The sequence below is a fragment of the Vitis riparia genome, chromosome 18 (genome assembly GCF_004353265.1).
Source record: "Vitis riparia cultivar Riparia Gloire de Montpellier isolate 1030 chromosome 18, EGFV_Vit.rip_1.0, whole genome shotgun sequence".
In the NCBI taxonomy this organism is placed as follows: Eukaryota; Viridiplantae; Streptophyta; class Magnoliopsida; order Vitales; family Vitaceae; genus Vitis; species Vitis riparia.
This window is the reverse complement of record NC_048448.1, coordinates 27,606,942-27,622,735: the sequence shown is the minus strand read 5'-3', so window position 1 is coordinate 27,622,735 and position 15,794 is coordinate 27,606,942. Positions and strand designations below refer to the sequence as shown.

General features: G+C 34.2%; 1 protein-coding gene across 1 annotated transcript; it reads left to right on the top strand.

The window, feature by feature from the left end:
* The first annotated feature begins 1,076 nt into the window (after window positions 1-1,076).
* Window positions 1,077-3,929, top strand: LOC117907653 (laccase-15-like). The gene is made up of 6 exons (XM_034821275.1): window positions 1,077-1,214; window positions 1,464-1,615; window positions 1,892-2,136; window positions 2,229-2,357; window positions 2,672-3,622; window positions 3,762-3,929. Exons 1-6 carry the CDS (start codon window positions 1,113-1,115, stop codon window positions 3,890-3,892), a joined length of 1,710 nt encoding a protein of 569 aa, XP_034677166.1. The 5' UTR covers window positions 1,077-1,112; the 3' UTR covers window positions 3,893-3,929.
* The last annotated feature ends 11,865 nt before the right edge of the window (window positions 3,930-15,794 follow it).

Genomic DNA, 15,794 nt, shown 5'->3' with positions numbered 1-15,794 from the left:
TTTCATAATTTATTTATATAATGATTTTTCTTCGTATATGGTACAACAAACCAAACAAGGAAGTTTGCATTATTTCTTATTTTACTTTTCCTTTTTCTTTTCTTTTTTTACATAATAGTTTTTGTAAGCCAGCTAAAACCATTTTAATCAAGATATACATATCATACAAACAAATAAATTATAGATTGCATTTGTTTTGAAAAATATTTTTTTTTAAGTCTATAATTATTTATTATTATTATTATTATTAAATTGCTTTTTGTTGAGAAAAAAAAGATACTATGACTCCCAATAGATGTTTTAAGTGATTCAGAACTGACAAAGGGTTATTCGTATTCTATTTTCAACTTTTTACAAAATATATTTTTGTGTTTTTTATGGAAAATTCTGAAATACCAAATCAGCTTATCGTCATCATGTCTTTTATAATCTCAATTCTCAAGTTTGAAAAAAATTTGAAAACAACTTTGTACCATTTAGAAGAAAACAATGATCATGACTAATTGTATTAAGTGACAAGATGAAAACAACTTGGCCCCAACCACCACAATCATTGGTTCAGCACCATTAATTGTCTTAAGTAACACGTAAACAAGTGAGACTAATAATAAGGGTTTGGTAAATAATGTTTACAAAAATAATTCTTAAAAGTAGTTGTCTATGAAAAACAGTTGCATGACCAATCTTGATAAGGGTTGTGAAAGAATAAAGACTCGTGAAAGAATATTTTAAATTTATTCTAAAATAATGTGTAACTTGTAAGAAATTTTCACAATTGTTATCTTTCTTCATGCATTTGGTAACTGATCAACTATCATTATTGACACGTGGAGAGGAAGTATTGTATCCGAGAGAATTATCATGACTATATAATGAATCATATATGTAAGGAGTACAGCAAAAGTCGTGTCACGTGGTCAAAGAACATTCCAAAACCAATACACATTGAAATCACTTCCTCTTATATTGACACGTGGAGAGGAAGTATTGTATCCCGAGGGGATTATCATGACTATATAATGAATCATAAATGAAAGACATACAGCAAAAGTTGTAAGAAAATTGAAGGAGTTGTGTTTAGGAAAAGAGAAGAGGCTTTTATTCCAAAGAAGATGTGGCTGATCATGAAGGTTTTCCTCTTACAAATTTTAGTGTTTCAACTTTTTGGTGGTGGCATCCATTGCCAAGCTTCAACCAGTCGGCATACTTTTGTGGTAAATGCTATGTATAATTATGGCTTTAACGTCACCTTCTGATCATAATATTTAGGGAGCAGTATGACTCTCATTTTCTACCGTAGGACCCCTTACCTTGGTGGTGTCGTTGAGTCGTTCATGCATGCTATCAATTTTTAAGTAGTTATACACTTGCATGAATGGATCGATGCAACTATTCATGACCATTCATGCATGTAATATTTCTTTTGGGATGAGGTTGCGTGGTTAACTTTTTATTGGTTGTAGGTGAGGAAAGCTTCATATACAAGGCTTTGTAGCACCAAGGACATCTTAACAGTAAATGGACAATTTCCGGGACCAACTATATATGCTATGAAAGGAGAGACGATCATTGTCGATGTTTATAACAGGGGAAAAGAAAATGTCACCATTCACTGGTAGGTCTTGAGCGTGTCTCAAAGAAAGAGCGGCGACAACATGCCTACATGGCATACATTCTTTTATTTCTAAGAGGAGGGGGGCGGGGTGGGGGGGCTGCAATATATTGCTTTGCAAATAAAGTCAAATTTAACACAATACTTTAGGGTTATTTGCTTTAGTTCCATTGAAATATAGTTGATGTCGCTTATTACTATGATAATATGTTGTTGCATGCCATCTTTTGTTAGTTTGAAAATAAGTACTAGTTTTAACATATAGTTATTGTTTTGCAGGCATGGGGTGAACATGCCTAGATATCCATGGACAGATGGTCCCGAGTATATCACACAATGCCCAATTCAGCCAGGGTCAAAGTTTAGTCAAAAGATCATCCTTTCCTCTGAGGAAGGCACTTTATGGTGGCATGCTCACAGTGATTGGACCCGAGCCACCGTTCATGGAGCTATAATCGTCTATCCCAAGAATGAAACCAAGTATCCTTTTCACAAACCTAATGCAGAAGTTCTCATCATATTAGGTATAAGTGTTGTCAGTTTTAAATGTTAATTTACATATTATGAATTAACCAGCAAAGCAAAATCTAAAATTATTGGAATTGTTGAAATGCAGGACAATGGTGGAAGATTGATGTGAATGCAATTCGAGATAAAGCGCTTGCAAGTGGAGCTGACGCTAATGCCTCTGATTCTTTATTGATAAATGGACAACCCGGTGATCTACTTCCATGCTCAAAATCAGGTACAAATTAAGTTTAACTTCCCATTTTAAAATTGTACACGATTTCATTTTCTTGTATGTTGACCATATTACTTTTTCTTATTAACATCAACATATTTAAAGCTTAATGCTAAGAAAGAGGAATATAGCTATGAGGATGGTAGAGCCATGATTTAACACATGAGAAAAGGCTAGTCCAAATATAATTTTGAACTATGGAGCCAAATTTACACCCCTAATCAATCAATCACTTCATAATTGGTGGATCCTCAAGGAAACCTTTTCTCTTTCTTTTGGCTAGTCATAAGTATACAACTTTCCCTTTCTAATTGCAGACACATTCAAGCTAACGGTGGATCATGGAAAGACCTATCTACTTCGCATGATCAATGCTGCCTTGCACGAGCCTTTCTTCTTCTCCATTGCCAAGCATAAAATGACAGTGGTTGGAACAGATGGTAGCTACACGAAACCATTGACACGAGATTATATCACAATATTTCCTGGCCAAACCTTTGATGTCTTACTAGAAGCTAACCAACGCCCGGATCACTATTACATGGCGGCTATAGCTTTTTCCCTTGCCCCCGCAGGTCGTAATCTTTATGATAACACAACCACCACAGCTATTGTACAGTACAGGGGATACTACACTCCATCTTCACCTCCCTTCTTACCTCATTTACCTGCATACAATGACACAAATGCATCGGTTCAGGTCATGGCCAGCCTTCGAAGCTTAGCAGATGCGGAACATCCTTGCAATGTCCCATTGAGCACGAGCACTAAACTGATTTACACTGTTTCTTTAAACTCGTACCCATGCGTCAATGATTCATGTGATGGGCCAAATGGGACACGGTCTGCCGCAAGTATAAACAACATAAGCTTCCATACCCCTACAATTGACATATTGGAAGCTTACTATTATAACATCAGTGGTGTATATGAAGATAACTTTCCTAGCGTTCCACCAGTGGTGTTTGATTTTACAGCTGATTATCTTCCATTACTCTATCAGTTGCCGAGCACTGGAACAAAAGTAAGGGTGCTCGAGTATAACTCCACAGTGGAGATTGTTTTTCAAGGGACAAACTTGGTTGGAGGGGCAATCCACCCCATGCATCTCCATGGACATAGTTTCTATGTTGTTGGATGGGGATTTGGGAATTTCGATGAAAATAGGGATCCTATGCGCTACAATCTGGTGGATCCTCCCCATCATAATACCATCTCTGTTCCTAAGAATGGTTGGGTTGCAATCAGATTTGAGGCCTCCAACCCTGGTATGTTGCAAGCACTCATGTCCTCTATTAAAAAAAAAAAAAAAATCCCTTGAAACTGCAAACTTGCATACCAAGGCAATATTTTTTCTTAATATTACAATTAAGTTAGGTGTAATGTTGTGTATTTTCTTTGTTGCAGGAGTGTGGTTCATGCACTGCCATATAGAAGACCATTTGACTTGGGCCATGGCAACTGCGTTCATAGTGAAAAATGGTAAACACCCAAAAGCTCAAATGCTGCCTCCTCCATCCGACATGCCACCATGTTGAAGCTGCAAAGAAATAACATGCCAAAGATTTCATTGAATATCCATATTATTCAGCTTTCATGATTTATTTTATGTTCAATAAATGCAATGCTAAGATGCCTCCCAATGCCATGTCCACAATAGATATATCTTGATTTGACAACTTTTGGTCATTCCAATTTCTTTAAAATATCATGTTGTATTAGAGTAATTGACTTATTCTTATATTTTTAAAATTAGACTATGATCTAAATGGATACTTGTGAAAAAGGTCATGAAATGGTTTGTTTAATTTTTTACTTTTACATCTAAAAATATTTTACAAATAAGATAATTTTTATGAAGTCTTATACAGTTGAGATAAAATCAATTCTTTTTTATTTATTTATTTTAAATTAAAATAAACGTTTTTTCCTAAAATTAAAATAATTTGTATATAATTTATATTTTTACCTTTTATTTTAATAACAATATCACAAGATCTACACTAAGATAAAGGAAAAAGGAAAATAAAATAAAAATCACCCATTTCCATTGCATGGGCACAAATTGAGCCTAACCTTTTTCTGCTTCCTTAAATTAAAATAACTAGTAAAACAAATCACTGGTTTTTGTAAATTAAAACGTAGGACTTGATCATTTGAATTACCGATTAACTAAGTTGCTGCATTTGACCATTGACCAAACCCTCCAAGTCCAAGTCAATAAATTAAGTTGGCAGCAGGAAAGTTGTAGAGTCATGAGTGGTGTGCTAAAAAATATCAAATAATAAACTTTGGTTTTATGGACTTGGAATATTCCAGCTAACATTCCAATGCTATGTGGTTGGAGTTGACAAAGCAATGCATGACAATGTCAGAAGCGACGAAAGGTGGAGAGAGGCCAAAATTTCACGCTACCTATACCCAATAGATAGAGTTAAAGCAATAAATTTGGGCATGACCTAATTATACTTTATAAACACTCAAAAATAATTGTAAAGAATTAAATCCCAAAAAATAAATAACAATAAATGAAATTTCATGAATTAAAAAATAAATTAATTGTGATTAAAATGTTTTTTATTTGTAATGTTTTATCCATTAAAAAATATTTTGACATTATAAATTATTTAAAAAAGAATCACTTAGTATTTAAATGTAAATTAGAAAAAAATGTTCATAAATGATTTTTAAGTGACTTTTTGGATTTTTAAAAGTGATTTTCAAATATATTTAAATTTTATTTGGATTGACTTTTAATAGTTAAAAATAAATAAAATTAAGTTGAATAAAAGTCTTTATACCTGTTTAATTATTATTATTATTTTTTAAAACTTATAACTTTTAAAAAATGTTTCATATAGAAGTCATAAAAATGTTATTTCTTATAAGAATTTCATAATTCTATATATTTTTTTTATATAAGAAGTTCTTTCATGTTTAATAAAACTTTTACAACATCAACATTACCCCTTAAAAATTATTACTTTAATTTTGATTTTGATTTTCAGTTAAAGCAAAAAATATGAAGCTATCCCAAATTTGACCTTACCATCCACCTAATTAATTTTTATAAGAATTTTTTTTTAATATTTAAAAGGGCTTTTATTATTTATTTTTAAGTCATTCCCAAATGAAATTTATAAGGAAGAAAGAAAAAGTTTGCTCTCATATTAGAAAGAAATACAATTTTTAAAACATGGATTGAAGTGACTATAGAACTTTGTTATATATATTATATATTTAAAATTGGGATCTCCTAGTTTCTCTCCTAATTTCTTACAATTCCAATCTTCAATATTCATTCTTTATCTAAAATCTAACATAAGGAATGGTTGTCCACTCATAATAGAGGACATGAAATATAATTTTGTTTTAGGTAACATCAAATTCAATGCATTAGAATCAAAGAGCAAGTGAGGATCCATATTTCTCCCTATGCATGGTATTTGATAGTGGTCCATGAAATTTGTTTCTAATCAAAGCATTTCCATTATCTAAAATTTTAGATGGTATTTTTTTTTTTTTGTTGAATAGAAAAAGGTAAAATATATGATTTTTTCTATTTAGTCAAAAATAACTTATTGATATCAACAATATTAGTAAATTGAATCTATTGATATAAACTCCTTTAGCAAACTCAATGATTAAACCTAAATAATAATATTTTTAATACTTAAACTAAATTCATATTTAATATTTGGTTTTAATTTACATTTTTACTTCATTTATTATTAAGTCCCTATTTTTAGGTTTAATACATTTTTTTTTAAATATTTTCTCTTAATTTTTAGATATTTATATCAAATGTTGGAAGATGTCTTTCTATATAATTAGATACAATTTTTTTTTTTTTTTGTGGGCATAATTACCATATATTCCCCACCCTATGATTGCCCTACGGTTGACACATCACCTAATAAGAGAGCTTAACATGTTCTAGCCATTTTCATGCTAAAGAGAGATCCACACATTGCTGCACATGCCCAAAAAGTCAAGCAAAAGTTGACTTCTAGCCTTGACTAGCTGCCACCAACTGTCCAACCTTGCCCCAAGGTTCATTCATCTTTCTTATCTTATGAATTGGTGTGAAGATAACTCTATATAAAGGGAGGAATGCTGATTGAAGAAGGGAGTAAAAATATGATGTAAAATAGAGTAGTGGATGTAGAAATGCAGGAATAAAGAGGAAAAATATATAGTCTTACTGTAATTCTTAATTTTTATTTATAAAGATTGTGTTTAGTTTTCAAAAAATGCAAGGGAAAAGAAAAAAAAAATTGTGGAAAGTTATTTTCCTTAGTTTGGGTGACATCAAAAGTATGATGGAAAAAAATATATATATAAAGGAAAATACTAAAGAAAAAATTGTAATATTTTCCCTACTACTTTCCTTAAAAATTAATTAGGAAAATAAGAAAGAGGGAAGGAAATGTTGGAGGAAATTTTATCAAGCTCACATTATCTTCTTCACCGAGTCTACAATTCACCTCTTCACTAGCGGTTATGGGTTCCCACCACCATCGACCCTTTCAATAGCCAACGCCATTACTTCAACCACCTTCCAATGCCTTCAGAAACCAACCCTCTTTTGGTACACAAGTTCCCATGGGTGAATTGCATTCTTCAAATCTAGTCAATGTGTCCGAATCCATGTCTCCGTATTAGGTATGGACTAAAGTCCTCTCTCTTAACCTCACACCTTGATGTTTTGTAGATGTAGGTTTTCTCTTAATGGACCTTATTTTTTTTTTTTTTTTCATTTTTGGAAATCTAAACACCTAAATTTTGTAGATATGGAAAATTTGATGCTACTCTTTGGAATTGGATTTGAGTGTTTCTCTTGTGCTTGCATTTTTTAATTATTGTGCTTCCATTTGATTTTAAATACAACAATTTTAATTTTTCATTTCATACTGCAAGACTTAATAACAACAATAAGGACAACATGTTTGAGGAATTACCTATAAGAGAATTTAACACACCAATGAAGTTATTGCAATAACCAAAGAAAAATTAACTTAAAAAGCCAAAAAAAAAAACAAACAAACAAACAAACAAACAAAAGGCATGCAAAACAACTATAATAATAGTGTTGTGGATTGGGTATGAGAAAATTATAGAAGAGAGAGCATTCTTGATGTGGTAGATTTGCAATTGAATGGGATTTTCAACAAGGAGCAAGATGTCCCTTCTGTGAGCTTTTTATCTTACCTTATTGCGATTTGTCTTGTTATAGCTTTTAATGTTAGCTTGGGCAGTGAAAACTTCACAAACTAAAACTATCAACTTGTCCTCTACAACTAGATAATTTCTTTCTTAATAGAATGTGGTAAGTATTATTAGCAAATAAAACTTGGGTTTTGGTGGTATAGTTTTCCCTCAATACTTTATTTTCATGATAGAACTTAGTAAACATATCTTAGATCAATTATGTGATGTTTACAAATTCCCTATTAAAAATTCTAAACAACTTATCCAACTTTACAAGCCTTCTTACTTAATTAATGCACAATCAATTACATATGTTTAGAAGACTATTCTCTTTTGTAGTAGCTCTCTAGATTATCCTAGGAAAATTTCCTTTGTTGTGGAAGTCTTTAATGCATGCATGCATTTAATCCACTTGAAGCTAGCACTGTATTGAGAAGGTGCTTGAGATAAGCCTCTATATTGAGCTAATAAGTAATTCCATCAATTTCAAACTAGGTTACTTTCATTTGGCCCCCAAATCTTCAATTTGCATTGTTTGACAGCCTAACTAGCCTTGGATAGTAGTTCATAGGCAGCCCCACTAGTAGTTGTCCCAAATTATACTAGAAAAGGGTCTCCACAAACTATTTGTAAACCTTCTCGATAACAAAACTTGTCATGCATGTGCCATTGGTTCTTTCTACTTGAATTACTCTATTTTGGTAGTACAATGAAACTAGAGATTAAACTAGTTTAAGTATTTGACTTATGGAAGCTTCAACCTAGATTGCTTACCAAAAGTGGACTAGCAAACAAACCCAAGTAGTGGAGGAGTAGGACAAATATAATTGCTTGGATTTTGGAGTGCTATGGAGAATCTTGGGACTTTGTGAGTCAAACCATGCTCATCCAAAGCCAACTTAGCTAGGCTATAGTTTGGTGTTGGAGGCCTGAAGCCTAACTCCTATGGCTTTATTACAAATTAAAAGTTGCTTATGGCATAAGCATGATCTAAAATTTAAGATTCTTGTACTTTGGGACTTAATAATGATGATCATCATATAATTTTAAGTCACAAGCACCCAATATGTCAATAATACTACTCATTGACTTACTCCCAACAAGAAAATAACCCATAGGTCTATTCCTACACATTATTTTTTTAAAAAAATAATTGTATTATTTGTAACAAAAATTTATTTTTATCTAAAATAATTTGAACATTTTATTTGTATGGTCAATGTGGAGAAAAAAACATATAAACTCAATATTTTTGTCTAAACTGAGTTAACTAAACTGAATCAAATTGATATTAAGTTGGATTAGTTTGAGTAAATAAATAAATTTATTGTACTTTAGTTAAAACCAATCAACTCCTATTTGATTCTTGGATTGGTTAAAAACTAACCTAGCTAAATGTATCTATCCCTAACTTTGTGTTCTTATCCTAGAACAATAAATCCTTTTGGTTACCCCATATACTCTTAATTTATATAACCACTCAGAGAAAGATAATCTTAACATTCATTTGATAGATTTCTAAACTCAGTATGGAAACTAATAATATCAAATTTCTATTTGATGTTATCTAACTAAAGCATAAATATCAAATTACTTAAATCCCTTTTATCTACTTAATCCATTAATGTATGCAATATTTCTTTTGAACTTTTTTCTACTAAATAAACTATAAATTCATGGATAAAAGATTTTTCTATTTAACTCCTACCATATCACCTTGTTTCATTGTCTTTATCGTTAGATTTTCCATTTTAAACATTTTTTTTCTTTTGAAAACTATTTGTTCCATTGTACTTTGAATCTTTAATGATCAAAGATTTAAAAACTTACAATATTCGTTGATTTAGTAATTGTTTTACATTTAAAGTCTAAGAAATATAATTCTGAACCTATATTTTTCATGTGCATCATTACTTGACAGTGAGACTTGTTTTTATTATAAAAAAACTGATTTTTTTTTTTTTTTTAAAGTTGGAGTCGTCACTTATTTTTGTTTATTTTTAAAAGAAAACAAAATAAGAAATAAAACCCTAGTGTAACTTCATTTTTAAAGAAAAGATATGTCAGCAAAAACTGAGTCCGAATCGAGATGTTAGGTTACCTATTAGGAATGTACCATAGTAACACCATTTCAAGTTTTAAAAATGTTTTTACTGATCACGTAAAAGGAAATTATAATAATTAATTAATTAATTAAGAATATTGAAAAATTAAATAATACAAGTACATGGAATAATGGAAAAGCAAATTATAAGGATATACAAAAATAATAAATAGGAAATGTATAAAATAATTTATTAGAAAAATTTTATTATTTCAAATATCATAATACAATTTCCAGATATTTTCAAAGAATTAATTTATAGTGACACGAAATTTCGTCCTCCATTCCCACATCAATCATTAATGATGTAAATTAAATTAAATGATTTTCCAACAAAATGATTTTCACGGCATTCCATCTACTTTCCTTCTTCCTCGGAGACGTGTCATGCTGAAGCATTGTGGGCATCACATGTGTGGGTGGATGGTTGGATGGTTTGACGGCTGGAGTCAAACCTCTTTCTTACTTTTAAAATAAAACAATAATTAAAACTATTGAAATCTATTTTTATTTTTTATATATGGAGACTAATTTGTAAACAATTGAAAAGAGTCCGGATCCAATAGAGACCTTTGACAAGATTTGTAGCACACAGAACCCCCACCTTGCAAGGGAGATTTCATCGCTTTCTTTCCACCAACCTGTGTTCTCCTGCAATTTCTTTTCACTTTTTATGAAGAAATTGTATGTATTTAAGCTGAGTTAAAGTGAGTCCTCATAGTAGGAGCGGATGGCTTTTGCAAATCCACAAAGTCAAAGAGCGTCTTCTTCTTCATCTTCCTTTTCTATTCGTGGATGGAATTACGATGTTTTCTTGAGCTTTGTGGGTGAAGATACTCGCCATAATTTTTTAGCATTCTGATACTTACAAATAAAGGCTAATATCATCTAAGAAGGGAGGTGATTGCTCTTCTTGTGTGGGATGGCGGTCAGAAACGATGATTAAAGGACAACAGTTTCCATCGTTAATGTATACTTTGGCATAATGAAAACACTAGATTATGCGAACCAAGTAATTCGACCTTATCCCTTCCACACATTTTATTTGCCCATAATTCTGGTTTTCTAGATAAAGTTAAAAGCATAATCCAATGTTCTTCATGTTTGCTAGCATTTGAAATTGTTGACTCACAACACATGTCTCATGTAAGGAATTAAACCGAATTCCCAACCCGTGAGAAACAAAATTAAAGAAAACACACGCCAAAGAAAAGATAATCACACGCACAAGACAGTATTTACGTGGTTCGACAATTTGCCTACGTCCACGGAGTTGCAGGGATATCACTATTATCAGGGAAGAATTCAGAGTACAACATGGTGGCTACAATATTCTCTCTATATATATAACATGGCAACCCCACCACACTAAAAAACCCTAATTACAAAAGGTGATTCCACAATGGGCTAAACGGCCCAACAGGCCTCAATAAATCTCCCATTAAAAAGCCATGCAATATTATTCGGGTCGGGTCATCAAATTGGATCAAACAAAACTAGGCTCCACAAAACCCAACAAATCTCCCACTTGGAGACTAGTCCAATCACCAACATCAAACCGCTATCCTCCAAGAAACAATCCCTCATCCCTACAACTCATCCTCCTGTCCTCAAGCTAGAAGACCAATTGAAGCTGCGCACAGCTTCAACTTCTCAATAGTGACACCCTTAGTCAACATGTCTGCAGGGTTCTTAGATCCACAAATCTTCTCAAGTATTACCAGTTTATCCTCAACAAGATAACGGATAAAGTGGTATTTTGTTTGTATATGTTTCGACTTTGAATGAAAAGCCGAATTTTTGGCAAGAAAAATTGCACTCTGACTGTCACTGTGTAGAATGCCCATCTCCTGCTTCTTACCCAATTCATCTAAGAAACCATGTAGCCAAATCATCTCCTTTCCAGCTTCAGTTGCTGCAACATACTCAGCTTCTGTAGTAGACAAAGTAACGATCTTTTGTAGATTTGAAACCCATGATATAGCTGTACCACCTAGAGTAAAAACAAACCCAGTAGTACTCTTTCTACTATCAATATCACCAGCAAAATCAGCATCTACATAACCCTGCAATTTCAAACTTGCACCTGTGAAGCAAAGACATATATCTAATGAACCCTTCAGATATCTTAGAATCCACTTGACTGCCTCCCAATGCTGCTTTCCAGGCCTACTCATGAATCTGCTCACAACTCCCACTGCATGTGCAATGTCTGGCCTTGTACACACCATAGCATACATCAAGCTACCAATAGCTGAGGCATAGGGCACCTTGCTCATATGGTCCCTTTCTTCTTATGTCTTCGGTGACTGTTCTTTGCTTAGTTTGAAATGGCTCCCCAAGGGTGTGCTCACTGGTTTAGCTTCATTCATGTTGAACCTGCTGAGAACTTTCTTCACATACTCTGATTATGAAAGCTTCAATGTACCATTAGCCTTATCTCTAATGATTCTCATACCAAGGATATGCTTTGCAGCTCCCAAATCCTTCATTGCAAATTGTTTGGACAATTGCTTCTTCAGATTATTAATCTTCTCAATGTCAGACCCTGCAATAAGCATATCATCCACATACAACAATAATATGATGTAAGAATTGTCAAAAGACTTAACATAGCAACAGTGATCAGCTTCACATCTCTTGAACCCAATTCTATGCATAAAACTGTCAAACTTATTGTACCACTGTCTAGGAGCTTGTTTAAGACCATACAAGCATTTTCTCAGTTTGCAGACTAGATTCTCTTGTCCCTGAACAATGAACCCTTTTGGCTGAATCATGTAAAGGTCTTCCTCCAAGTCACCATGAAGGAATGCTGTCTTCACATCTAACTGCTCAAGATGTAAGTTTTCTGCAGCCACCATTCCTAGTACAAGTCTGATTGTTGACATTTTCACAACTGGAGAAAATATCTCTGTGTAGTCAATGCCCTCCTTCTGCTGGAACCCTTTAACAACTAATCTGGCCTTGTAACGTTTACTACCATCATGCTCATTTTTTATTCTGTATACCTACTTGTTGTGCAAAGCCTTCTTTCCTACTGGCAATTCAGTTAATTCCCATGTCTGATTCCCTAACAAGGAATCCATCTCATCCTTCATGGCTAACTCCCACTTGCTTGAATTCTCATCTTGCAAGGCTTCATCATAACACTCTGGCTCACCGCCATCAGTCAACAGGAGATAATTTAAAACAGGTGAATAACGCTGCGGAGGTCTAATGTTCCTGGAAGATCTGCGAACTTCAACTACAAGTGTACTCAGATCTACCTGTGAATTTACATTCTCCTTATTTTCTTCACCCCCCTTCTGGACAGTACTTTCAGTCAATTCATCTAAGTTGACAAACTTAGATTTCTTTTGATCTATCTCTGTAACATCTGACACTACAGTTGACCTGTCCTTGTACATAACCTGTTCATTAAATATCACATTTCTACTTCTGATGATTTTCCTGTTTTGTTCATCCCAAAACCTATAGCCAAATTTCTCATCACCATAGCCAATGAAAAAACATATTTTTGACTTTGCATCAAGTTTGCTACGAGCATCAGAATCAATATGAACATAAGAAACACAACCAAAAACTTTTAAATGTGAAAACTTCACCTCTTTACCGCTCCAAACCTCCTCAGGAAGTCTGAACTCCATGGGAACTGATGGTCCTCGGTTTATCAGGTAAGCTGCAGTGCTAACAGCATCAGCCCAAAAAGTTTTTGGTAGTCCAGCATGCAACCTCATACTTCTAGCACGCTCATTGAGAGTTCTGTTCATGCGCTCAGCCACACCATTCTGCTGTGGTGTCCCAGGAATGGTCTTCTCCATCCTAATTCCCTGTGCAGCACAATACTCATTGAACCCTCCATCTATGTACTCTCCTCCATTATCTGACCTCAAACATTTTACTTTCAAACCTGTTTCTGTCTCAACCATGACCTTCCACTTCTTAAAAGTTTCAAATATATCAGATTTATTTTTCAGAAAATAAACCCATACCTTTCTACTTGAGTCATCAATAAAAGTGATGTAGTACCTTGAACCTCCTAGGGATGCAACCGGAGAAGGCCCCCACAAATCAGTGTGTACTAGTTCCAATTTTTCAGCCTTCGGTGTCCTGCTAGTTTTCAAGAAGCTTACCCTTTTTTGTTTTCCTAAGATGCAACTTTCACACATGTCAAAATCAATGGATTTCAATTCTGGTAGTTTTCCTTTTGACAACAACATCTTCATCCCTTTCTCACTCATGTGACCAAGTCTACGATGCCATAGGCTTGTATCAGTACTTGCATCAGCAACTGCAATTGTGTCTCTTGGACATGAGGTCATATACAAAGTACCAGTCTTCTTTCCACGAGCCAATACCCTAGCTCCCTTTGTAACCTTCCAAGTACCACCAACAAATAGTATTGCATGTCCTTCATCATCAAGTTGTCCAACAGAAATTAGATTCCTCCTCAGGTCAGGAATATGTCGAACCTTCTCCAGTAACCAAACAGACCCATTGGGCAACGATATCCGGACGTCTCCCAGACCCACAACATCCAAGGCTGAACCATCAGCCAAATACACCTTACCAAAATCACCTGCAACATAATTCTGTATGATTTCTCGGTGTGGAGTGGTATGAAACGAAGCTCCTGAATCCAAAACCCAATCATCAAGTGGACTGTCTACTGCAAGAAGTAATGCATCATGTACCTCTTCTGTTACAACATTAGCATAATCATCTTCATTCTTCTTCTTAGGGCTTTTACATTGCCTTTTAAAGTGACCTGTTTTCCCACAATTCCAGCGTTGTACTTGTTGGCCTGATCTAGATTTGCTTATGTTCCGATTAGAATTTCTGGAATTTGATCTACCCCGATTTGAATATCTGTCATTACCTTTGCCTCTTGTCTCAAGGTTTAGGGCAGAACCAGATCCTGAGGTTTCACCTGCATCTCTTCGGTGAATCTCCTCAGCCAGAATTAAATCTCGTATATCATTGTACTTGAGCTTTTCCTTTCCCGTAGAATTGCTTACTGCCATCCTCATTGCCTCCTAACTGTTTGGCAAAGAAGCCAAGACGATCAGAGCACGAATCTCATCATCAAAATCAATTTCTACAGACGACAATTGATTTGTGATTGTATTAAATTCATTCAGATGTTGTGCTACTGATGCATTCTCTGTCATCTTCAAATTGAACAACTTCTTCATCAGATGCACCTTATTGTTTGCGGACGGCTTTTCATACATACCGGACAAAGCCTTCATCAAATCTGCTGTGGTCTTCTCCTTTACAACATTATGTGCAACAGACCTAGACAGAGTTAACCTAATAACTCCTAGAACCTGTCTGTCAAGAAGCACCCATTCCTCAGCCTTCATACTCTCAGGTTTTGTCCCCAAAAGAGGCAGATGCAATTTCCTCCCATAGAGATAATCTTCAATCTGCATCCTCCAATACGCAAAGTCTGTGCCATCAAACTTTTCTATTCCAGACGCCTTTCCTGCTTCCTCTGCCATTGCTCCCACTCAAACCTAACCCTAGGCTCTGATACCAGTTGTAGGGAATTAAACCGAATTCCCAACCCGTGAGAAACAAAATTAAAGAAAACACACGCCAAAGAAAAGATAATCACACGCACAAGACAGTATTTACGTGGTTCGACAATTTGCCTACGTCCACGGAGTTGCAGGGATATCACTATTATCAGGGAAGAATTCAGAGTACAACATGGCGGCTACAATATTCTCTCTATATATATAACATGGCAACCCCACCACACTAAAAAACCCTAATTACAAAAGGTGATTCCACAATGGGCTAAACGGCCCAACAAGCCTCAATAAATCTCCCATTAAAAAGCCATGCAATATTATTTGGGCCAGGTCGTCAAATTGGATCAAACAAAACTAGGCTCCAGAAAACCCAACATCTCATGCTTTACCACTTACAGGTCTGAGGCACATGTTATTGAGGAGATTACTTCTGTTATTTGGAAGAGTTTAAATCAAGAACTCTTACATGTTGAGAACGACCTCCTTGGGATGGATCGTCAAAGGGCGTCTTCTTTTTCTTCTATTGGTCCATCGGAATATGAAGTTTTCTTGATCTTTTGGGATGAAGATGAAGATTCCAGA